Genomic DNA, 26538 nt, shown 5'->3' on the forward strand with positions numbered 1-26538 from the left:
AAAACAGTAACAACTACAGCACATGTGAAAAACTCCACATGAAAATAATTTAGGGTGCCATTTTTTTAGAAGAAAAAAGAGCCTGTTTTGTTCATTTTGGCCACAATACTAAGTCATACCTTTCGGGGGAAAGACGCAGTCTTTGGTATAAGAGCAAACTAGAAGGGACAATGATGCAGATTGAAAAGGAAGAAAAAAAACGTTTGTGGAACAAAAATCCTTCACACTTCCTTGCTTAAATATGATACTCTTTTCAATGTACTGACTTGCATAAACATTTAAAAGACAAAACATTTGTGGTGATTTCTTTTCTTTTTGAAAGCCCATTATTTTGCTCCATATCTGCATCACGGAACTACTTGTGGAAACAAAAGAAGAACATGCTACAGTAAACAAATTTATTCTGGCGCGGACACCTCACGTCATATAACACAAAGATGGAAACCCAGAGACGCAATAAATTATCTTCATTATTAAGCGTAACCAGTGACATACTGTACATCAAAAAGGTAAAAGCACTGTAAATAAAAAAAGAAGTCAAAACAAAGGTTGAAAGTGAAACGGAACCCTTATACAGCACTGCTTAAGAAAAAAATGCTTGAATGCCAGCACACGCAGATAGAAATGAATATTTTAAGTGTGATTCCTTTTTGATTTTAGTGTCTCACGACATAATTTAAGTACTGCTCAAAACAAATAAAAAATAAAACACTGTACACACACCGAAGGAACCAAAGGGATCTTTTTTTTCTTAATTTTGTGGATTTCTTTTTTTAGGAAATCATTGCTTTGCAATTTATGCTTCATCACAGTTCTCTCCCATATGACCACATGAATGTAAACACCTGTTGAATTATTCTTTTTTTTTAATTTTTACAACATTAATACTTTATATATATTTGTACATATTTTCATTCACATCTGCACGGTTAGCTAGCATGGTAATGAAATAAGGCAAGACTCACATAACTGTGACATCACAAATCTTTTTTTTTTTCTCTTATAATACTGATTATTAAGGTTTTTGTAATTTCCTTCTTCTGTTCTGCAGCAGGCTTTGGTCTTTCCCGGAAAAAGGCAAGGTCGAGCCTTCTCCAACTCCAGAATCACACTTTTGTTTTGTTCCAGTTGTAATGAAATAATAAAAAGATTATTTAAGGGTTTTTTTTGCAGGAAAAAGGGGCTATAAATACAATTGTTTCAGCTGACATTATTAATTGATTTATTTAACACTGGTCTTTCTGAGGTACATAGTTTAAGATGATTTGGGGAGGTGGAATAAGAAAGGGGAACCACAAGGTGACCATGAGGAGCAAATGACTTTCATTACAAGAGAAAAAAGAACATCTTATTTTTCACCATATTGGCCTATTTATCATTTTGTTCGTTAAAGAATGTTCCATTTTTTTTTTGACGTTTCTTTTTTAACTGTCAGTTGTCTTCTCTCAGTCATATCAAGTTGCCGTGACATGCGTCTTATGTGAGTTCACAAAACGTGACGGTAAGAGTCTCTGGCCTAGTCGACTGCTTGCCCATTTGTGTTTACAGTACCAACGACAGCTAAAAGCCGGTTTCAGTGAAAGCACACTGGAGGATCGCCCACCCAAATAAGCAACCGCTCTGTCACAAAGCTGTCTGAAAGATGGCCGGTGTTCCTCAGCTTCCTTCTCAGCCTTAAAAGCCTCTCACAATGTCACTAGCGCTAAAACACCCGAGGGCTGTTAGTTCTGTAAGTTGCAGCCTGCCAGTCTTGATAGTCTGTGCTCATGCAGACGATTAGACCCCATCTCGTGCCAAATGCAGTGTTTGTTTCAAGTTTTTTTTTATTTCTCCTTTCAACATTATCTTTGTCTGTGTGGTTAAGGAGAAGGGGCTCTTCTTCAGACATTTTTTTCAGAATAAAGGGATCCATATGCAGTTTTTTGTCTCTGTGCATGTGTCTTTGTCCAAATCCAAGTAACTTTAAGATCCAAATGAGCTAAATATAAACAAGAGTTGCTAACTCTCTGCTCTCCATCTTCCAGGTCATCACTCAATTAACATTTGGAGATTTTGGGCTGCAGCAAAACTCTCAGGATGTCTGTACGGCTGCATTATGGGTAGCGCAGTCCCCTCCTAAGCCCTCTTGGCGTGAAGCATTTCAATAAGCAGGTTGTTGCACGGCACGTCGCCGTTCAGGTGTTTGTAGTAAAGGTATTCTTCAGCCTGCAGGCTGATGGCTCGGATCTCTGGCAGCCGCAGGAGCAGCTGGCCAAACTTGTCTGTTTGCTGCGGGTAGTTACACATGACGTAGTCCAGCAGCGCTGCATTGACCTGCTCCTGGACGCTTTCTACCAGGTGGAAGTTCTCCAAGTTCTTTACATCTATAGGAGGAAGCAAAACAGAAGGTCAGAAAGGACGGCACTTCATACTTGACCAATCTCTGTGAGTGCTGTTGTGAAGTACAATAACAAAGCAATGGCAAATAATGATAACAGAGCCTAAACATGTCAGAGAATTACAGGCCCTCGTGTCTTAGAAAAACAGCCAAATGAGTTTCTAAAAGCAGCATTTATCCACATCAATATAATTCAGTCAGTATGGTAAGATTATGTACACATCCAGTTTACCTTTGAATATCCGCTGCGTTAATGTCAGATGTTAACTCAGACTTCTTTATGGCAGAAACTATGATTCAAGACTGATTTATAGTGTCACAGTATCCTCAAGGAAATATTAGAATAGGTTCACATTTCAAAGACAAATGGTAAAAATAATGTGTGTTCTTATTTATCAGGGGACAATTCTACAACTTGACATTTTTAGTTGTGTCTTTTTCTTTTGTTTCTTCCTTTTTTACTTTAAAGAAGACTTCAAAATGCACCACATGGCAGAATATTGCACCCTTACTCCCCCCCTTACTCTGAGTTGTCTCTTGAGACGGCGATGTGAGAGAAGGGAGAGAATCAGGTAAAGGCAAAAAAAGGTTTTCCTCCAGAGACATACATTCCCCAGGAGTCAATGAATTATGTAGGGCAGAGTCACAGTCATTTTAGCACCAGAGCTCCTCCTTAACCTAATGCCTTTTCCATCCTTTTATATCAAAACAAATCAGAAAGGGGCTTAATTATTAGTGCAAAAAACTATTTTTTTTTAAAGCATCAATCTTGTGGAAACCAGTAGGATATAATAAAAGCGAAGGGATTCATTCTTATGGGGAGTTTTTATTGACTATGACTTCCTTGTGCAAAATTAAATTTAGCATCTTTCCAAAATCCTACCTTTACATGCAGCTATAAGCACTTTTCTTTGGCAATAATAAGCTCACAAGGGGCTTGAGCAGATTATTGCAAGACAGGACAAAAATTTGCTAAATGGAGAATGGTGGACCAGAGCGCTGTGTTTGTACTTGTCATGATTATAAAGCGCAGGGCTGCAGAATATTTAATCAGATTGTGTGTGTGTGTGTGTGTGTGTGTTTGTGTGTGTGTGAGATCTTTTATTAATTTGTTTGACCCCAGGTTGAGTGTGCTCACAGTGTGCTAATTTGGAATGACAGAGTCCCTGTGTCTAGTTGACACCTCCGGACCAACGCACACACACACACACACTAATCTCTGAAAATACACATATTGCTCACACGGTACCCCCTTCCCACACTCTCACACACACCCCATCCACCCACCCAAAGCATTAGAAGGAAGGAGGGAGAGATAAATCAGCAGCTAATGAGGTCTAGAGAATGAGAAGCAGGTCCTTCAAGGCACTTCCATCTATGATGCACTCTACCATGCTATTATAATCTGTATGTATGTGTGTGTGTCTGTCTGTTCTTGTGTTGCCTGTGTGTGTGTGAGCTGGTGTTAGCGTGTGCGTGCTCACCCTGACCTGTGGATGACACTGCAGGGGACTAAATAAGGCCAAGAAGAGGGCAGGAAAAGGGGGAGGGGGTGCAGCCTGTGACAAAAGAGGCTCCAAACAAACATGACATGTGCTTTTTCCTGCTGCCACTCAGCTGTCTGACCCGCTATCAGACTCCTTAACAGGCCTTCACATTACCAACACCTCTATGAAGCAGTGATATAGCCAAGCTAACCCAGTAGAGTGTGTGCTTTAGGCTTTACCATACAGCCGTCCTACGCAGGTCAATAGGAAAAATAATAGACTTGCTTCCATCTGCACATTAAACAAAATGTAGCAAAGATATGGAAATAAAAGTTTTTGAGCTGCTCAGAAAGTCTTAAAAATGCGGAGGACTTTTTAAGTGTTTTGCTGATGAGGGCTCCGGCCAGGATTTCAAAAAGGAGTCCACAACCCACTTTCTCTCACCTCAAATTTTTTTGTCTTTATCTAGATTTGTCATATTTTCTATATTAAGGTTCCCTAAATCCTTTTTCAAAGCATAGTATATAGAGTCTAAACCTACTGGAATTATTGAATAAAATACCTTGTGAATTTATTAAATGATTATAGTTTTGTTGATGGCCAATGGAAATCTGTAAGTGCAAAGCCACACAAAAAAGAAGCATTAAGGACAACAATTAATATTAATATGATTTTTTTTCTTCAAATGTTTTAAGCATTGTAATTACGTAATGTGTAGGCTAAATGTTCACTGTAGTACACACCGTTTATAACATCTTACAACATCTCATGCTGCAATATAATCAATTCAGCAATATCAGAGCCTCTTCTGAGTTGGATTTAGTTAATTTTGCAGCAAAATGACAAGGTGAGCCCTGATCACAGCAAAAATACATTTGAGGTGTTATTGTGGCTTCTCAGAAAGATTTTGTCTGCATGAGGGTGTGCAGTATGCCAGTATGCATGTGGAAGGGGGGGGAACTACAGAGAATTAGTAGCCAATGTCCCTGTCAAGCTAATTAGTGAAAAGTGAGGCAAAAAGACAGAATTTTAATTGGTAATTATTACCAGTGCAACTTTTGCAAATTAATTAATAAAAGCTTCCAAAAAAGCACAAATGACAATAGTTTGATATCTGCAAAACACAGACAGAAAAAATACACTCTGGTTGATGAGAAATGTTTCTTTGTTTTGTTGCTAATCAAATCAGAAGAGTGGATGGGTTCTAATCTACTGATCATTCAAAGACAGGAGAGGGAGGATGAAGGAGAAAAGGGTTAGGAAAAAAATAATAAACAATTCATCAATGATTCCCAGACAGTGTCAGGTCGGAGCATTAAGTGTGCTAAGCGCTCTCTCCTCTTCTTTCAATACCCCCCCCCCCTTTCTCTTTCCATCTCATTGCTCAGTCACTGTGGGACTAATTATCAACTTTTTTCACATAAAACAGGCACAGTTCGTTTCAGCGCCGCGTCTGAATACTCAAATGGAAACCCCGAGGTCCTGTAGAATACATTGTTTCATTTGACGGGCGATCATGCTGAAGCCAGCGACCTAACACACACACACACACACACACACACACACACACACACACACACACACACACACAATTCTATCTTTCACGGAGCCCCTGAAATCACTACTGTGCTTTTTAATTAGACCAAATCTGCTGTGCTGTAAGTGTGTGTGTGAGTGTGTGTGTGGTTTTGCACTCTTTCACTGACCCTTGCAATCCACCTGCTCTAGGGACACATACACACACACGCACACACACACACACACACATTCACTTATGTAAATTCTTGCTCCTTTGCTTAACTCTGATCTCAATGATGCCTCACAGACTGGACACTAACGTGTGAAAGAAACTGATCAGAAACATCACTCGGTGTCAAAGTTTACCATTATCTGCAAAAGAAGACAGGCATCACTTTGTTTATGGCTTTAAAAAGCTTAAGTGGGTGAAAAATACTGCACTGCAGAGGATGGCTGCCAAACCTGACACTTCTATACAGTATATTAATGTTACATGCCTCCTAAAAATGACATTCCCATACAATGAAACTGCTTGCTCAGGTTTTCACCTTTTCCAGTTTCACAATGTGCACTGGTCACTGTTATAAACACGGGGTTAATGTTCAATTGAAACAAAACTACTTGGTCAGGATTAGACAACACAACTACTAAGTCTGTTTAAAAACATAATGGTTTTGGTTAAAATATGTGTGTTTGTTACATAGATTAAGTTTGTTGTTGGTTGTTGCACGGGACATGAACATCGGTCTCCTGGGTGACAGTCCTGAGTTATGTGATGAACCCCAACCTCCTTCCTTCACAGACTCTGATTGGAAACATATTTGTGATACTTCAAAGACAAATGCATTTTGAGACAAAATACCCTTTGCTAGAAACTTAATTAAGCATGCTGTAAAATTTAATAAAAATTAAAAAGAACTGTTGTGGTAAGGTCACATTTAATGAATACAGAAACTCACCATGTCAGTAGGACTGGGTATCGAAGAATGCATAATCATTTAATACCAAATTTCAGTACCTAAAGAGCAAATCTCACCAGCGTCAGTGAGCCACTAAACATGCAGCACGCTTCTACCAAAATCTAATAATACTGGTGATCAGCTGTCTAACGTTACACGTTTTAAAGACACGCAGGAACAACTCTACGATATGTACAGAAACGGGGCTCACTTGGTAGGAGCTAAAAAATAAATTAAAAGATTTATGGGGTAATGTTGTCATTTATTTGTATTAAGATTGTTTTTAATAAAATTGGTATTGAAAAAAAAGTCTTGTCCAGGAGCCAGCATCAAAGTCAAGGTATTGGTACCGGTACCGGTTCCAACATTTTTTGAACGATACCCAAACCTGCATGTCAGACAAACCTTTTACCCCTTTTAACACCTTTTTTTTCCATCATGTTATTTCCCCAATACACTATCACCTATTTCCAGTCATGTTGTCTTCATGCAACAGTTATACATGGCAAAATAACACCATGGTCTGTCACATTACACTTGTAGTGCTCTAATCAATAACCCTCTCAGTCACGTGCTGCCAAGTCACTGTGCCTTTCAAACTTAACAACATGCTTTTTCTTGCTGGGTCCAAAAACAACACATAAAACCATAAAACTCTTGGGCTATCAACGGTTATTGAGTCAAGTGCTGTCAGCAGACTTGGTCAATAAAATGTGAGTGAAAAACAAATGGGAAATTCCTGTACAGGAGGGAATTAGGGCCTCCTGGTCTGCCAATAGGGACTTTCACAGGCATTTATACAAGCCAATCAAAGCTAAAGCCTGTTTTACTACTGCAGCGGTTCTTCAAAGAGCGAAGAGTTGAACCAATGTGCCAAAAGTCCTCTTTATTGCATCCTACTTGATTGTTATCAAGTCAACATTGTGAATTGCTACTAACCATTACCAATCAAACTTGCAGGGGCGTTGAAAGAAGAGAACCCAATAACCTTTGACTCTGAGTGGATTGATGTGACAAAGTGAGGACAAAGGACTGCCCACAATAAGCAAAATGTAGAACAGCGTGTTCACTGGGAGAATTTGGCACCAAGGGCAATTAAAGCAAATAAGGTTCACGGGGCAAAGGTCAATGGCCGCATGGTTAAAGCATATCACTTAGGTAGGCTATTATCAGAGTTACGCTGCACTGCTGGGTTTGTATTGGAGAAAAGCAACCTCCTTTGCCCACATTTTGTCCTAACAATTAGATCATGAAGTACACAAACACATACATTACAGCTGCACAAACACACACACACAGACACACACACACAGACACGCACACACACACACACAAACACACTCATATCAATACTCCACTGACAGCAGTTCACATAGAGATGTGTGTGTTTTTTTCCTTTACAGGAGGCTCTGCTTCCCTCATCTATCTATGGTTGCCAGCATTCAAGTTCCCCATCTCCCCAGAGCTATCAGCTTCCTTGTTTTCCAAGTCCCATTTAGGGAATTCCCTTTCTCAGATACGACGCCTCCATGTTAGAGGCAAGTAAAAACACAAGGGGTGGGGGGCATAAACTGCAGTTGTATGTTCCTTAACATTTAATGGGGGTTCTTTGAGACTAGATACACCAAAGGCTAAACAATGGTGTAAAGACCATTAAAAAATATATATAGAAAAAAATGGTATATTGAAAATAGTTACCAACTCTGCCTTTAAATATAGGGATATATAGGGACAGGCATCCATGGTGCTGCACAAGTTTTTACCTATGAATAGTTACGGAAACAGTTGTCTAAGTAATGAAAAAAGAGCAGTATGGAGAAAATTCTTACCTTTGCTCACCAGGACAATCGTACGGAGCCCCGGAGATGACATGGAAAAAAAAAGAAAACATGTACTGGGGACACACACTAAACTCGAGACCTTGACTTCCATGGAGCAAAAAAATTATTATAAAACAATTTCCCAGTACATGTTTTTTTTATTTAATTTTAATTTTTTATAATTTTATATTTTGTATTTTTTTCTTCCCTCCGTGTCAAAGTCAAGATCTCACAAATAAAACTCATGATCTTGCAAAACAAACTCAAGATCACGCAAAAGTGTTTGTCCCCAGTACATGTGTTCATCTATGTCACCTCTGGGGCTCTGAACATATGTTACTAAATGTGGGTGTTGACTGTTGGATTGTCCCTTTCAGAAGTTACAATAATTGTCAGACACGAAGCCCTCTTTTTCAGCTGTGGGAATGGTTGGGGGTTAGAGGTTTCAGATGCTCTTCAACCAGCCAACAGGCGCTTTGGTTGGAGCAAACTCGTGCCCTAAGGCTATAAAATGGGGTTGGGCAAAGATTAATATTGATGCGCCTCATCTTTCAAATTCTCTTGTGAAGATTTTATTGAATTTTATTGTGAAATGGGGTAAATATAATATCTGCATACTCTGCATACTGGTTATTGTCTCTACACAACATTATTCATATATTTATTGTAACAACAACAACCTAACATGTACCTCTTGGTGGACAGTTTATCTGAGCCTTGGACTAATTTGGAATCTTCTTTTCTTCTGTATCTAATGATGTGAAAGGACCTCAGGAAGAATCCTTTGCATTTATTAACTTTTACTCGTTTAACAAAAGCCTCATTAAGCACCAAGAGTGACCCTTCATCTTGAAAAGTGACCTTTTATTTCATAGTGTTATATATTGTAGCTGCATGACATCAAGCCCAGAGCCCATGTCCAGAGGCCAAAAGTCCTCTGCACTAACAATGCATAATAACAACAGTCTCACAATTCCTGAAAAAAGGCAACAAATGGGAATGTGCTATGGTCAGGGTGTTAGAATATAGCAAGAAGGCTCAATTTGCACGCCGACTCATCAAATCCTCCCTTTAGCCACTCAGGGGGCCAAACAACATGCGGCTATGAAGGGCTCTGCAGTGCGATGGAGAGAGGTTGAGAGATATTGAAAGGGAGGTAAAGTGCCTAAGGTCCGATAAAATAAACACGAGAAAAGGCGCTCTGAGCAGAAAGGAGACAAGCTTTACTCATTGACTATGCTGGCTGGAAGGTGCTAGGGATTCATCCTGAGGTGAAGGGAAAAACAAATTTACATCCTGTATCAGGTGTTCTAACAGATGAGCACAGTAACTGGCTAATATGAGTGGGAATAAGTTTTAAGACATAGTTCAGACTTTTCGACTTAGAATATTATTTACGTGGTACTTAAGTGGACCATGTTTTAACCCTAATCCTAACTAGTCATTTTGTTGCTTAAACTTAAATGCCAGTCACCATTTGACGATTACCCTAAACTGCAGTACAATAAACGAGTGGGGCCACACGGTGCATTGTGGCTGGTTCACGTGACCTTTTGAAGGCTAAACTTAACAGAAACGACCACTGAAACAACCAGGACCTCATAGTGCTTTGTAGCTGGCTGCAGTAACCTTTTCTTAACTAAATTTAACGGCTTGCCATGATGGCATTGTATAGCATACAATCTGTGGTGCTTAACTTTTTTGTAGGATATCATACAAATCCATTTGTGAGATTGCGTTGTATCACTGCAAATGCAAGGGTTTTTGTCAGTGCGCCACAGGCTCAATCACATTTGTGTCACCTCATTTGGTGATGGATAGTCCCTTATCAGAAATTTGGGCTCTCGGGACCTGTGACCTGTGACATTTTTCGTACTTTTCAGACCTGTTGTACGTTTAATGATTTATCAGTTAGTCAAGAAACTACCTAGATTTATCAATAATGAAAATGACTTGTGTTAACCCAGGCTGCATGTCTTGCGGTTGGAGATAACCTGACTTGAGTGAGCTGACAGTCTGTGAGGTAAAAATGAAGAGCTGGAAATGTACCATCATCACTCAACACTTATATACATGTGTTTAATAGATGATTTCTTTGTGGCTTAAATCATTTTTGTCAACTGGCCCTATTTGCTGCCGGTAATTTCCTCAAGCAGAGGGTTCTAGGATAAAAATCATATTGCTGGGGGGAAAATCACAATGTCTCAGGATTAGGAAAATCCATTTGATAGAGGGATACTGAGAGATTTGCATCAACAATGAACCCGTGGTACCTTTAGTCCCCCCCACCCCCTTCACTTCTTATTGCCCCTTTCTTTAGTCCCTCTGGACGCGTAACCAAATGCCTTTCAATGAGCGGACCTCGGACTGCGCGATGCACCCACAGGTCCCTGCTTTCTCACCTTACTAATACCACCTGGATTGGACAAACAGTTATCCCCCACCCCTTACAAAAACAGCTCCCAGTCATGTAGCTATATGCAGATGATGATGCTGGCACATGACTGACAAATCTAACAATTAAGACAAAAAGTAATAATCCCCAGTCTTCGGGGTGAAAGTCATGTGTTGTTTGACCAAACCACCACCCCAACCAACCTCCTTACCTGGGTTTTCGGCTTTTCAACACTACTCGCTACAGTAATCGTGCTGTTATCACAAAATATGCTTCTCATTGAAATAGTTTAAAATCCGTACTCACCACCACGAAAAAAACAAGAAAATCATGTCCCTGTACATGAATCAATGCATTAAATAACGTCATAATTTCATGAACTGCCATGAGACTGGGCTACTGTACCTGTAAGGTGACTCTTCATGCTCTTGCCTGTCAGCAACAGTAGAAGCAGGCGCAGCATATCATGTGTGTGTTGTTGCTGTCTCTTTCTATCAGTGCATGCGTATGAACCTTGTTTACATTCAGTGCACTTTTGCACCCTTTGGCTAATTACACACAGGGTTTGTTTGGTGGTGGAGGGAAAGCTAGGGAGTGGAGGGGCATGTCAACCTTTCTTGTTTATGATAAAGTGACAGAAAATCATTGGGGGGTCAAGTACCCCCCTCCAACCCTCCACTACCCCAAAAACTCCTGCAGCAGCACAGAAGGTGCCTGGTGTGGGAAGCCTCCCCTTTAATGAGACCATTAAAGGGCCCGTCTCCTCGTCAATAGATTTCTCTCATTCTTTCTCTGACAAATTTGAATTAATTATTCAGTGCCATGTGCCTGGGGATGTATATTTTCAGCATGAAGGACAGTTAATCCATAGCGTCATTCCACCCACCCTCCCTCTCTCTGCTACCTCTCCTTCACTCTCTTGTTTTACATCTATCCCACTCTCTCCCTCTTCCTTGGCTTTGTTGTCATTTGATGATGGCAGCCAGCAGGTAGAGTGCGGACTGAAGAAATAATGTGCTGCATGTTTTCCACACCTTCTTTTAACTTCTTTTTTCTCTGTGTGATTTCCGTCCCCTGACAAGCAGAGTCAACTTAAGTGCAAATCGGGATTTAATGTATTCGAAAGTATTGGATGGCGGTGGTCGTTCTGCCTTCACACTCTAGGCTAATGTAGGATGACATGTTTGAACACTGCCTCTCAAAGCTCGACTTGATTTAAATAACTGGGGTTTTACTGGATGTTTCTGCCATGCCAACTGTAAGGACTTTTAAATGCACAATACAAGAAAATGAGTACATTTGAGGATAAACCACAAGGACACTTGTTAATAAAAAAGCTATGGTAAACTGTATTTTTCTGTGGTTATTGGATGTACGTATGTGTTCTGCACCCACTGTGGTTTGAGAGTTTTACCAATTTTGATGGAAGAAAAAATGTCTGTGTTTCATTTTAAGCTCTAGGAAGTACTTAAACCATCCCTCTTTCTGCACTAAATAAAATGACAACTTGCATGTCCCTCAATGACAACTTGGTATGAACAAAAGTGTGATATTTTGGGATTTTGATAACAGGGCATTCTTTTGTGATGCTAACTACTTATTTTTTTTCTTAATCAAATGTTTGTTTGATGGCAGTTGTAAGGTATTATATGAAGGTTGTTGAGTTTCCACGTCAGATGTCACTGAGCGCTGTAAGAATTTACAGGCGTACAGTGTCATGCCAACAGTAGATATGGTTATCAGTGCCAGGTGGCACTAAAGCATCACTTTATGCTCTGAGGCAGCTTGCACAGGCCAATACTTGGCATGAAAAATGTCTGGCAGTGCCCGGGAATATTCATTTACATTACACATTATTTTCTGATGATATGTGTGTGGAGAGAAGGTTGACTGATGAATGCCCTCTTGTGTTTCAACAAGTGTTGGCTCCCTGACCCTTGTTTCTAACATTTGCCAGCAGCTCTAAATGTTTCCATTGCCCCACCATGTCGTTGTTTTTTCATTTTTTTTATTTTTAATGCAATACAAGGACTAGCTGTGCTCATCATGTGTGTGTCTTTGCGTGTAAGACAGGGGACTCACAGGGCTTTGTTGCTTAAAATATCCGTCAGGACAAGAACGAAGAGACAAGAAAGTAGCTGTGACGGTTCATGAGTGGGGGGTCACAGAGAGGCGGGGGTCCCATTGTAGGGAAAAGAGAAAGAGGGAAAGAGAGAGAGAGAGAGGCTGGGACAACAAGAGATAGCTAGCCAGACCACCTGTTGGATCATCTGTGCTTTGAAACGTTTAATCACTGTCTCTGGTTATGCGCGCACACATGCCACAACACACACACACGCACACGCACGCACACACACACACACACACACACACACATGCACACACACACACTCACACACACTCAAAGAAGCTCAAAGAGCTACGGGAAAGTGTGTATAATCTTACAGCAGCCACCTGACGACCATACAGCTTACCACCACCATAGTTTAAACACATGCCTCTGCACTGTACACATTCACAAAGGAACATTATTGCTGACAACCCGCATGCCAGGCAGTACTGTGATGCCATTGAGCTCCATTCGTGATATCAGGGCGCTTGATGAATGTAGAGGAATATTTTTACTTCTACTATAATCGTCAGAGTTTTTTCATGTCCATGCTCACACGCTTGCAAGAGTAAGTTCAGTCAGAAATCAGTGACAAATGAGTTTCATTCTAAAAACAACATTGTCAGTAACGAAAGTTATTTCAATCACAGAAATATCCTTACTGAGTATTAAGTCTTTTCAAATAACTCAATGCATCATCCCTTTTATATTGCTCAACCAATACACAGTTCAATCTATGCCTTTGTCTTTTAAGTGTTGTGTGTATTAATGATTGTCCAATAAGTAACACTAATGACACTCAATGAGCTTTAGCAGCTATAAATGTCGGGTCATAAAGATTTTGCAGCGGAAACAACGGTTGCAGCACTAATACTGTAGCTCTTACTGAGACATTGATTGAAGGAGTGAAGCCATTCACATTTACAACTTTACAAATGATTGACAAGGTGGGTGTGTTATGCTGGGGTACCATCTGATTGCATTTGTAACATCTAACCTTTGATACACTTAAGACTCAGTGGCCACACCACTATCCTTTGGCTAGATCCTATGGTGTGTGTTTGCATGAGTGTGTTAACTTTTTGCTGCTGTATGTAATGTTCGAAGATCCCATGGCTTGAAAATTTTACTTTATGAGTTTTTTTTTTTTTTTACTAATATGCGTTCCCCAAGCCTGCCTATGGTCCTCCAGTGGCTAGAAATGGCGATATGTGTAAATTGAGCCCTGGAAATCCTGCTCTGCCTTTGAGAAAATTAAAGCACAGATGGGCCAATCTGGAATCCCCTTATGAGGTCATAAGGGGCAAGGTTACCTCCCCTTTCTCTGCTTTGCCCGCCCAGAGAATTTGGCCCACCCATTACAGAGAGACAGCATGGCTTTCCAACGAGCAAAGTGGCAGTTGGTCAAGGCCACACCCCTACCCTCCACCTTTTTTCCACCTAATTATTTAGCTGCATGAATTCACAGTCAGGGAGTAGATAGTCTCCAGTCAACAAATCATTCAAATCACGAGTGGAATTTTCTGCCGCACTCCAGTGTATGCACAATTTGTTCTCCGAGTCTGTTTTCCTTGAGTAATGTGAGCCTGTTCTCCACAGGGCCCTGGATAGACCAAGCCTGTCCTCCCTACCCCAAACAGACATCTTTTAGCCTCTAATTGGAGAGGAGTAGCAAGCTAGCTAGCACAGCACTGGGACTGGAGAAGCGACCACTGAGAATGCATTAGCATTAGCATTGCAGCGGACCGACCTGTACATAATGATAACCTCAAGCTCTGGCCACTGGGAGCAGCCCCTGTTCCCACACACACACACACACACACACACACACACACACACACACACACACACACACACACACACACACACACACACACACACAGGTACACACTCCCTTCACCCGTCTTTCCCTTTGCGCACAGTCACGTAAACAAGCAAGTGTAATGCAGCCCCAGTGGTGGGTTGCTCAACGATTGAGGGAGGAGGGAAATTCTGTTGCTGCCGTTCGGCTGAAAAGTGTGTGTAATGAACTTGAGTTCCATTGATCGGGACTGAGAGTATAGGACCGGGGGCTGTTTGTCCCAGAAGGTCTGTGGTGCCGCTGTTCAGCAGCCCCTCATAAATGTTTGAGAGGCCTCACCAGCTCTACATCCACGCTACCCGGGTTACAGCGCACACACATCCAGTTAATGCTGATGATGGCTGGTTGGTGGTGATGGTTAAAGAGATTGATTGTTATTTTAGCTTAATGACGTTCTGTTGGTGGGCATTACGTGTATTTTCATGGCAGAGAAGTTGTGTTGACAGTGGAGCTCAAAGACATTCAAGAAAAGTGTAGCTGTTTGGCACTTTATACAGTATGTCTCACATTTGCAAGCATGTGCTAATTTGTTTTGGTGAGCTATACTTTCCTTTGCTGTACCCCTAAGCTCTTAGGCTCTCAACTGCCCCCAAAGCCCATATATGCTGTATACAGGATTGATATTACTGCAGATATCACTTAGGAAACACCTGACGTGCCGGGCGGACCATCCACGCTGCCTTTTGACTGCTAAGTACCTGCTGGCGGGAGGTCCTCCGCGTTATGCAGCCGGTAATAAAAGTTGAACATTGATTTTCTGTAGCAGCTTGTAACTGTTAATGTTGAGACATCAATAGCAAAAGCAAAGCGCTGGTGCCTTAATAGGAGACCGAGAATGTGGAGGGCGCAAGCAGAGGCTGACTCTAAATCACAGAATCTATCCCTGCCGATCGATAGGACAGTAACTGCAACTGTCCCTCTGCTTTCCTAATGTTTTATAATAAACTGACAGCCTGTAATAAGGCCAAGGGAGAGGGGTAGGAGGGAGGGAGGAGGGGAGAGATGGAGGGCAACAGTTTCTCCATAGCTTGCCTGTCTTAAATCACCCCACATGGGAGTGCAGGAGAGGAGCACAGGAGGAGGTAGAAGGGAGGAAAAGGTTTTTTTCTTTGGTGAAAAAAACTTTTACAGGAGCATTTGTCTGGTTGTGCTCACTGCTACGGTAGTTAGTAAGAGTATTGATGGGAGGCGGAGAAATTTAGGGGATATGTCCTGTATTGCTTCGGCGGGGCAGTGAGTTAAAGTGTGTGTTTTAAATCCTGCTGCCACCGTGCAGATGTCACAATATTCAGGTAGGGGTGCAAGGCTCGGCTGCACGTGTTGTGACTATCACTGGGTGTGGATAGTGATGAAATTCATGAACAGATTACTACTGTTGCAACACTGCTGGTAGACGGTGGGAAAACTCGCTACTGTATTACATCTCTTTTGCAGGAGCGCTCTGTTGTGATAGTGTTGCATGCTTTGGATTAACTTGTGCAGCGCTTCTAACAAAAAGTGTTGTTACTCCATTTTTTGTTTGCTCATTTTAAGTTATCATACTCATCAAGTATTTGTAATAAGAGCATTTTGTCAAGTTTACAGAGTTACTCTGAAATTGTATATTTTCTTACTACATTTGAAACCCAGGTCTCTTCAGTTCTACATTGATACACTCATTCCTTGGGAAAAACTATGACACACAATATATCCACTGTGCTAAGATGCAATCATGCACGAATTTAGAGAATTCAAGATTTTGAAAGTTTAACTGTAGTTGTACATTCACAGTAAGTCTCTCTGGGCGTATGCAATACATGTAGATCAGTATTACCTATATTTCCTAAACACATTTTTTGTTAAAATACAGGACTGTTCACCTGCTAAAGTGTGCTTGAAATTACTTTTGTATTAAAGTCTCTTTGGTGTCTTTTATATGTGAGACACTGTGCCTGATGTCCATTCTTTCTATGGCTCTTTTGTCTTATCACTTATTTACCACTTAAGTGTTTAATTATGTGCTCTGTCAATAATAACCCATTATGTTGCATTACTCTCTGATAACTGGCCTTGTTTGGAACAAGATAAAGTTTACAAGATTAACAGTGTCAACATTATCACCATGTAAATACTTGTAAGAATATGATAAGACCTACAAAAAAGAAGAAAAGAAGGCATGCTTGAGCTGTAAATTAGAAAGATTCTTTGGAAATTATCAGGGAAATGTCGAAATACATCAGGAAACTGCAATGTAGCTCAGGTGAGATATGAGGCTTGGGCTAAAGGGGTAGTCAGGTCAAGGGTGAGAGGCAGTGATTATTGACTTCCCCACCAACACGACTCACTGCAACTGCTGCTTAATGACAACATTCTGCAGTATTGCCAGGTTATAGTGGCTGGTGGAGAACTGGGGCTTTTATTGCTTGATAAAGTCTGAAAGCCTTTTAGGCAGCCTCATTATATGGAATTTCCTACAAAGTGGCGGCCGGCGTCACGAACCGACTGCAAGCCAGGTTAGATTTCTCATGCTAAAATTGACAGAATATAGGCAAAAGTATTAGGTTCATTGCTGTAGGGCAGACTCCTACTACTCCTACTCCTCATGAGATGAAAGAAAATGAAAAAAAAAGGCAGGACCTTTAAACATGATTAGTTTGGTTTGGCTCTTTTGTTGGGAAAAACATTTGAACGAATATTTTTTTTTTTTTTTTTTCCTGCATCGCAAAGCGTCAAGGAAGCTGATGGGGGGTAAAAAGATTAGTTTGAAAGATTAGAGTCCAATACTACATTACCGAGCACTTCACCAAGTTTCAAGTGTGGAAGTGTGGAAAAATGACATCGGAATTTTAATACTAATTTATGCAAATTGCGAGTCAGGGCCGTATTTTAACGAGCCAAGTGCAAAGCGTGAAGCGTATACTGCAGGTATGTTTAGGGCATGTCCAAATCCACTTCTGCTAGTTTGTTGGAGCATGGTTCAAATGGGTTGTACTTATTATCTCCATTAATTCATAGGTGTGTTTTGGGCGTGACCTTCAATAAACCAATCAGAGTCATCTCCCAGTCCCTTTAAAAACCAGGCGCGTTTGTACCTTGGCGCATTGCTATTATGATAGCGGATTTGATTTTGATAATATATTTTAATGTTTAATCTTTTGCATCTGTGTGTGCGGCTGCGCTTCCCTGTGTGTGTGTAACAAGCATAGTGTGTGCGCGGTGCCTGGGCGCATTTTACTAATGCTTTAAAATGTAAAGTTTGAGTGCTGCGCTGCTGATTTTAGACCATGTTTTTGTTGGTCAATGGGGCGATCACTTTCTGCTACCACAAGATAGCAATATGCCAAGAATTCACCTGAAAACACCTCCCTTTAAGACCAGCACGCCCATGGGGGCAAAGATGGGCGCAGATGCATTTGCTATTTAAACGACGTAGGCGCTGGATAAATTGACAACTGCGTCCTTTGGGCTTTGCGCTGCAGTGTGTGCAAGATAGGGCCCTCGGTCTACTGTCCTCACATGTGGCTTTATCTCAGATTTATTAAGCCTAATTCAAATACAGCATACATGTACTGGGTTGGAAGTGAGTCCCAACAATGTGAACACATTTTTGACAGTGTACACACAACTATAATGTAAATAAGCTTGTGCTACCTAACATCCTTGGCAGATAGTCTTTTGTTTACACCTGTAATTTATGCTGTTTTCGGCTTGAGTTTGGAGTTTATGTAAGTTATTTGTACTTGTAGTTTGTTTATGGTTGGCAACTGTACCTAAAGTACAGGTTAAAGGTCATTTTAGCTATAGTCCTTTTAATGAAAACTGTCTAAATTCTGCAAAATACATGCTGATGCTGTGATTGTGATGTTCCCTGGTCAGTCACATTCCATTGAATCAAGGTTTCTCACAACAACCCATGCACACACAAACCATACCTTTATACATGTATTGATCAGGTCAAAGGCACAGATGATGACTCCATTCTGTTGACTTACAACCCAGTAAAATGCTTGTGTCCCACACAGCAAGCAGCACAAAAAAGGGAGAAGAGTCCCTATTATGTTGCTTTTAATTAACTTGTAAAGTGTTGTTCCGCTTACATGCTCCATTATTTGGCCCCTACCTTGGTCTCAGTAGATATAAATATTGAACCATCGCTGCATCTGGATGTTAATCAATCCCAGACCGAATTCTAAATGATTCGGTTCGTTTCAGGAAATTAATATTTGCCAGGCTTTATGGCAGAGGGCGGGTGGTGTGCATGAATTAGCCAGCTCCCTTGCTTGCTGGCCAGGGATCAGGGTATTGATTCTGAACAGCCTCGACTGTTGCTTAATTAGGATGTACTTGTCTGGGAATTACATGTTTTTTTTTCTCTCATTGTGTGGAGAAAAAGAGAAAGAGAGAGAGAGCGCAAGAGAGAGAGAGAGAGAGAGAGAGAGAGAGAGAGGGAGAGAGAACACTTTTTTTCCCATCAAGGTTAATCACGTTTGCTGTGTTTGTGTTGTTGTCAGCAGATTGTTCTCTGACCTCGCGACGCACAAAACCTGTCTACAGTGTGTGGCGCACTAAACATGCTAATAAGAAATCTCTGCATTGGAGTAAGGGTGGTGCGGGGGTTGATGAAGTGTAGGAATTGAAAGGTAAATAGAGAGGTGGGTTAAAGCAACAAAGAAAGATGGGAGGGAGAAATCAACGTTGAGTCACTTCTGATTTCAGCGGTTTTTAGTAACAACCCACTTATTGCCATATTTTTACAAATTTGAATTCAATAAGATCCAAAGTCATGCCACTATCTATTTAGAGTTTATCTCAGCCCTATATTACACTTGTTTCCAGTTGTTTTGAGCGTAAAGCACAGACAGACACTTAGCACAAATTTAAATGACTGTAGTTAAGACATTTTATGAAAGGATAGGGGTGGACGAAAAGCTGAGGGAGGGAGGAAAAGAGATGAGTGGCTGTTCTGATGTGGGGGAAGATAAACGAGAAGCGATAGAGGTGGACGAGGATGGAGTTGTGATAGATCGAGGCATACAAAGATGAATGTGAAAAAAGAGAAGGGGCAGAGCAATGAGAGAAGAGACAATGCAGACGGGGTGGATGGATGGTGAGGGATGTATGGCAGGAGGGATGGATAGGTGGGCGTCTCTAAACTCCGATCTCAGAACCTGACTAATGCCTTGACAGATAGCTAATGTGGTGCTGATGCAGCTCTTGAATCACTGGCTGTCTTAGTTTCTTATGAATGGGCAACACTACTGATGTCTGATCATTGACTTACAATAAACAAAAGCTAACATTACTGTACATGTCATTTCATCATGTTTTAAATATTTATTGCACTCATTTAATTGGCTTTATATTGTAAACATTGCTATTAGTTTGTAAACTCAGTGGTTTTCTATTCATGTGTTTAAACCATATAGGAAAAGTCTGCTTTGGACACCTGATACTAGATCTGAAACTACCTTTCTATTGTCCTGGGCATTATTTACTAGACTGGGTAAACCTGCAGATTTAATTCTCCTGCGTCAGTTCACCATTTTGCAGGAACCAATCACAAACTGACTTATCTACCTGGCGCGCTTATGGTGGGTTTGACAATAGAGAAGCGACCAAGCAGCTTCTTGCTGCATTTTTAATTTTTTTTAATTTAGTCTAGGAGCTTCTTGTTTACATTCAATATAACTGCCACCGAACGCCACCAAAGCGCCGCAACCTGTTGATGACGCTGTAGCTTCTACGTCACCCGGATCGTTGATCTGATTGGTTGAAGGACTATCCAATTGCGTACAGAGTCATTTGAACTATGCCCCCTTGGTCACGCCGCTCGTGCATAGAAAATACCGAGCAGACTCCCCAGACCAATCCTCAATCTCCCATCTATTGAGCTTGGCTTGGTCTGGTAATAGCAAGACTAATTATTTACTATTTTTCTGACATATTTTTGACCAAATGATTAATCAGTTGTTTGCAAAAACACAGGAAATTAAAAGATTAATAAAGCCTTAATTAATACTGAAATTATATAGTTAAGATACACTGCTGTGGAATGGGCAGACTATACATGCATGACTTTATAGATCAGTATATTCTTTTTAGAGTTTTGGGGTTCCAGACTTAAGAATCACTCACAGTATCCATGATGTAATCCACAGAATGCATACAATACAGTGTGTTGACCTATTCCTTCATTTAAAGCAACATAAGAGGAAACACATGGAAGTGAAGTTTACATAGTAAATGTAACTACCAATGTGACTTCTTCAAATAAACCTTTGCTACAGAGGAATGTAACACTAGCCTAAATTCTCTACATTCTAACAGCTTTTTACTGGCATTGTGCCTTCCAAAGGCTTCAATATAGGAGCATTATTTAGGGCTATGTCCACAAATCTGCTCTCTCCGCTGGGAGCATTTACCACCCTGCGCTGGTCTGGCAGCTACTCTGGTTCTCCTCTCGGCTGACAAGGACTGGCAGTGCCTGTCTCATCCAATTACACCTGATGGGGTCTGACCTGTAGAGCTGGGTTAACTGGTTGCTGGTTGAAAGTTCTCTGACCTCTGTCACTGAATCTGCTTTGCCAGTATGCAAACTGTACATGTGATGGTGGTATGCATCAGGCATACATCTGATTAGGTTTTTGTAAAAGTTGATCAGTAAAGCTTGTTATTTTTTTCTTTTTCCATTGACAGTTAGATTTTTCTGGGGGGGTGGCTGAGCAGGTTTCAAGCATCACAATAATATTACTCATTTTAGGAAGCACATGCTTTGTAACTTCCTACCTGGGGAGTGCCAATACAAACTCAGATTTCTATTGAGCATATACAGTACAATTGGGAGTTAAGAATAGTTAAAGGAGTTAAGTCTTTTTTCACTTTCCACAGCCTGAATTGGAACTTGTAACCCATTTCTCACCTCTGGGCCTTTATATCAATGGTCATGTAAACAACAACCTGGCAGTCTTTCTATTAGGTCTGCAAGCCTTTTAAAGGAAATCAAAGTCCCATTAACAGTACTCTGACACCATACTACTAGTAGTAATCCTTTACTGAACTCTGACCCACCAAGCACTCTCTCTCTCTCTCTCTCTTTCTCTCTCTCTCTTTCTCTCTCTCTTTCTCTCTCTCTTTTTCTCTCTCTCTCTCTCTCTCTCTCTCTGCTGTGTTATGGGTCTCTAGCTCAACACCCAACAGACACAATCATTGCTCACAGTCCTACAAACACTTAAGAGATCAATGCTCTGAGAGTGATAATCTTCTCCTTGAAAGCCTTCACTTAAGACAAGCAAAAATTGACGGGGGACTGAGAGAGAGAGCAGAGCGATAGAGAGATACACGCACACAGATCAGGACAAGTGTCTCCTCTCAGCTGGAGTGACATCTATATCCCTATCTTTATCGACAACTGACCTAACTTAGAGCTCTTCTGGCAGGGAGTAGGTGACCCATCCATCCATAAAAAGAGATAGAGAAGGTTGTTGATAGAGAGAAATGCTAAGGAAAATCAAGACTCAAACTGAAGGATCCATGACTAACATCGGAGAGCAGTAGTTATAGTTGTGGGACTAGCAAGGCTTTAAGCACAGTCATAATACAAGCAACACAAGCATGTTGCCAGCCAGAAGCTTATGTTTTTAATGATTCTGCAAAACCATAGATTATGTTTAAAAGCTCTTTTTATTTTAGAATGTAATTAACATCCAATGCCAACGTTTTCAAAATGATTGCTTTCTGCAAAATATCTGCACAAGCATGGTTATGGATAGGGTGTAATCATTTTAATTTTAATTAAATTAAAGTATTGATATTTCCTCAGACATATTCAAACAGTTTAACAGTAAAGTAGAACAAGTTCATTGTATCAAAGCTGTACCATAAAGAACCCATTCATATATTATCCCCAGCTGAGAGCACAGGGAACAGAGGTAAACTAAAGCTAATACAAAAGGGAGAGTCTAATCTTTGTTTGAGTCAGTGCTGAGCTATTTTCATGCCTCATTTCACTTCAATCATTAATTGGCTCTACGTGTAGTTCATAAGCAGCTGTGTGAACATACACAGATGAGTGAATGCACCCCTGCTTTCTCATTTCGGCACACATTATGCTCTTTCCCTTAGGTAAATGTATGTATCTCAACCTCACATCTCTGTTCAGCTGTGTAAGTTATTAATCAGATCAATTCTAAATCTCCGGACTTTCCATTACTCAAGCCCCTCCCCATCCCCCACCAACTACACTGATCCCCTTAGCCAACTCTACGGCGTCAGTGTCGGGCTTCTTTCACAGAAGGCCTGAACAGGCACTGCCGGAGGCGATACACATCCCTCAGGTGAGCCTTTCATTATGGATGATGTTTCTGCCAAATTATTTAGACCCTCAGCCCCAGCAACACCCCTGCACCATAAAAAAAAAAAAAAAACACAAACAAACGCATGCATGCACACAGACACATACATTCTCCAAAGTCCCACTGCAATCTACCCCATTCCTCCTTCTTTCTTCACTGTACCAAAGACAACACTAACATAAGCATTAATCTGGCTTGATCACCTCAGCGCGTGAATGTGTAGTGCATGTTTGTGAGTGTGTGTGTGTGTGCCTGCCTGCGCTTTCGTGTAGCAGTTCAGTAATCCCTTTTTCTTTGTTTAGAGGTTTAAGATAAAGAAGTGAAAGCGTGACCCTTGTGGATTACAAGTGGATGAAGGAAGTGACAAGCTGCCTTGACATCATTGGTTTCAGTAATGTAGCATGTTTAAACAATGTTTGGTCAAGCCTGTATGTATGTGTGTGGGTGTGTGTGTTTGTGTGTGGGGGTGTGTGTAAGTGTGTGTGTTTGTGTTAATGTTTGTGTTTGTATTCCTCAGTGGCCATTTGCTCCAGACTTGTTAGAAAAGAGACCGCGATAACAATCTCCTGGCAATGTCTGACCTCGGCTTAGTGTGTGTATAGCAGCTTTGGGATCTGCACACATGCGCTTACACACACATGCGCGCATGCACACATGCACGAGCATGTGCACGCACACATGCACGCACACACACACACACACACACTCACACACACACACACACACACACACACACACACACACACACACACACTCATTTGGCTACTTATCCCCCCACTTCCCGATTCCCATGCTCCCTCTCTCTCCCCAGCATCAGCTCCCTTCCACCCATCCCAAATGCTTCACGGTACCTGCCTTCCACCAATTCCCACTATCTCCCCTTCATCATCCTCCTATCTCGTCTCCTTCTTCTTTCCCCCTCATCCTCAGGTGAACCCCAACTCCCTCCATTCCTTTCTGATTTGCCAAAGCTCAATCCCAGATTTAAAAAAAAAACTAAAAAACTCCTTCAAATTGATTTTTTGAAAAGAAATTACTCCCATCCTCTTGTAAATCCCCATCCTTACTGTCTGGTGAAATATTATCATTCAACCATCTCACATCTTGGCTTGTTAAATCATCCCTCTCATCCTTTTTTTCAAATTTTCGTCCGTTAATCATGCATTTCTTTTATACTGTATATTAAAATCAATCCTCCTACCACTATTGTACAACACTAGAGTGCAACAGCTAAATTTCAAAATGTACATTGTCAACATTCATTTTACATTCCCCCAACTGTGTATTTATTTACAGTTGTTTTGAATAAAAGGAGACTTGAATTCCTTCCTCCCTCACTTTCTCTGCTATCCCTTTCAGACCACTGGTCACTTCCTTCTTTCCTCCCTCCTTCCCTCCATCCTCTGTCCGTCCTTCCTACCACACCATCCCTCTGCCCCCTTTCTTACTTCCATTACTTTTCTGACCCATCCTTCCTGCCTCTCTCTATCACCTGCATAATTAATCCTCATACCCTAAACCTACCTCAGGAGCCTTGGCTTTTCGTGGGGCAGGAACAATTGCCCAGGAACCCACTCAAATGTTTCTGATTCCGGGCTTTCAGGGACTTACCAAGGCTGAATAGGACCAGGAACTTGAGGCAGACAAACTCCCGTTGGTCCAACTGCAGGGAGCGTAGCTTGGCCACCAGCTCCTGGGCGTGGCTCAACAGGTTGTTGAGGGTGGATCCCGCCTGTGAAGCAATCACTCCATAGTCCACCTGTAATAAGCAGGAAGGGAGGAATGTAAGAAGATGCTCTTGAGGCAGAAATATGGATTAAAGGTTTACTTTGATTCATGGATGTTAAAATGAATGTCCAGATGAGTATAGTTTGTTAGCAACTTGTAGGGTAGCCTAGCTAACAAAAAAGATACATCAGTAGGTGAAGCTACAACAGACTTAATAGTGATTAATAATCAGCTTTCCCTTCTCTTACATTTCATTTTTTGTTTGCTAATGGTAGATGTGTGTTCATTGGGTTGCTTATCCCTGCACATTTAAATTAACCATTGGAAATATATCTACAACCTCATTGTGCAAAATTATTGAAAGCTAGAGCCTGTTCACTCACTATCCTTCTCCCTTTTGAGCCCCATTGTACCAACCCAGAAGTTTCCCAGGAGTGTAAGTTCACCCCTTATTAGATGTTCTCTGACATGACTGTATCCTGAACACATCAACACCACAAGTTTGATGTAATTATTTTTTCATCCCTGTAACCGGCTCAACTTCACTCTCAACACAAGAGTCAAATGCTTTGGTCTGTGTGTCAGAGTGTGAGACACTGGTGGATGTGTAAAAAAGCAGCTGCAGGCAGTAGGTTTTTGCAGTTTAACAGTTTTTTTCATGACAACATGCTGGGGGCGTTTGTAGAGAGCATGGGAGTTCACCTCCAAGACCTGCCAGATTTGACTTCTTTCTCTCTGTTCTGTGTTACACAGCAAAACAATAATATGCATGCTGAAACATGACAAAAAACAAGATAGATAAATAGATAGATAGATTTCCCATAAACCTATTTTTCTTGGGTGCAACGATCCATCCACACACACACACACACACACATACACACACACACACACACACACACACACTGCCTTTTCAGATGCATTTCCTGCAGCCGCAGCACATTTGTCTGGGAGGCAAGTCCTTAGCTGCCACTCAAAGTAAGCAGGACCATATTAAATTTTTATATTTATTGACAATTTATTACCATAATTGACTGTGCTAGGGTTTCCAGGGAAGATAGATGTTGGCGTGCGCAGTTCCTAAAGCTCAGGGAGGAAGAGGGTCCCTGTGAGCCCTTATTTGCAATTAAAAAGACCCTGGATTTATCATTTTATCTAGTAAATAGGATGATTGGAGCCTGTCTTGATCAGTCTAAGGAAGGAAAGGGTTAAAGTGAGGTGAATGTGAACAATCCCTCATGGTTTCCCTCTCTCCTCTGTTCTTCTTATCTCCCTTTATTTCCTTTCTCTTTTACTACACAACTGTACCTCTGCCGATTTATCTATAACTCCTTTGTCCCTCTCTCATTCCTTCTTCCCACCTTTGAGACGGTTAAGAGTTATGACTCGGGGAAAAGCAGACACTGCCCCCCTTCCAAGGTGTCAATCAATTTACATAAAATCAACTGTGCATGAAATAACTTCATTGAAGGATTGGACTGTTGATGGTGATGCCTTGGGTTATTGCCTTCTAGCCTTAAGTAAAAAGAGAGAAGAAAAAAACGCTATAATGTCACTATAGCCGACTTAGCACTAACCCTGGTGACCTGCGTATCAGTCAATCAATCAATACTACTTTATTATCCCTCCTGGAGAGACATAGAGTAAACATATGAATAAACCTTCAAATCTTAATATACCATGAACACGATGGATAATCTTAGCAGAACATTAAAGATGGATATGGAAGGTGAGATCGCTTTAGTGGGTAGAGAGCTTTGATGTGTGTGGAAGATGGGAATGGAAAATGTACCTTGTTTGAAAGCACAGGACTCTACGGCTGGCGGAGAAACTTCTATACATGCATTCTTTCTTCATTTGAATTTCATGTATACAAGGAGCTTTGTACTATCAAAATATTGAGGATTTTTATGACTGGCTGCCAAGCTGCAAGGCCTTGCTTAATCATTCAAC

General features: G+C 41.1%; 1 protein-coding gene across 1 annotated transcript in view; it reads right to left on the reverse strand.

Moving 5' to 3' along the window:
- nr5a2 (nuclear receptor subfamily 5, group A, member 2) overlaps positions 1–26538 on the reverse strand; it is a 65415-nt gene continuing 38877 nt past the window's right edge. The window contains exons 6-7 of the mRNA XM_034881622.1: positions 24469–24616; positions 1–2363 (exon numbers count right to left, since the gene is read on the reverse strand). Coding sequence (XP_034737513.1) covers positions 2116–2363; positions 24469–24616 — 396 coding nt within the window. The 3' untranslated portion in view covers positions 1–2115. The remainder of the gene's footprint in view (positions 2364–24468; positions 24617–26538) is intronic.

This window comes from Etheostoma cragini, chromosome 9, assembly GCF_013103735.1.
Source record: "Etheostoma cragini isolate CJK2018 chromosome 9, CSU_Ecrag_1.0, whole genome shotgun sequence".
Lineage (NCBI taxonomy): Eukaryota > Metazoa > Chordata > Actinopteri > Perciformes > Percidae > Etheostoma > Etheostoma cragini.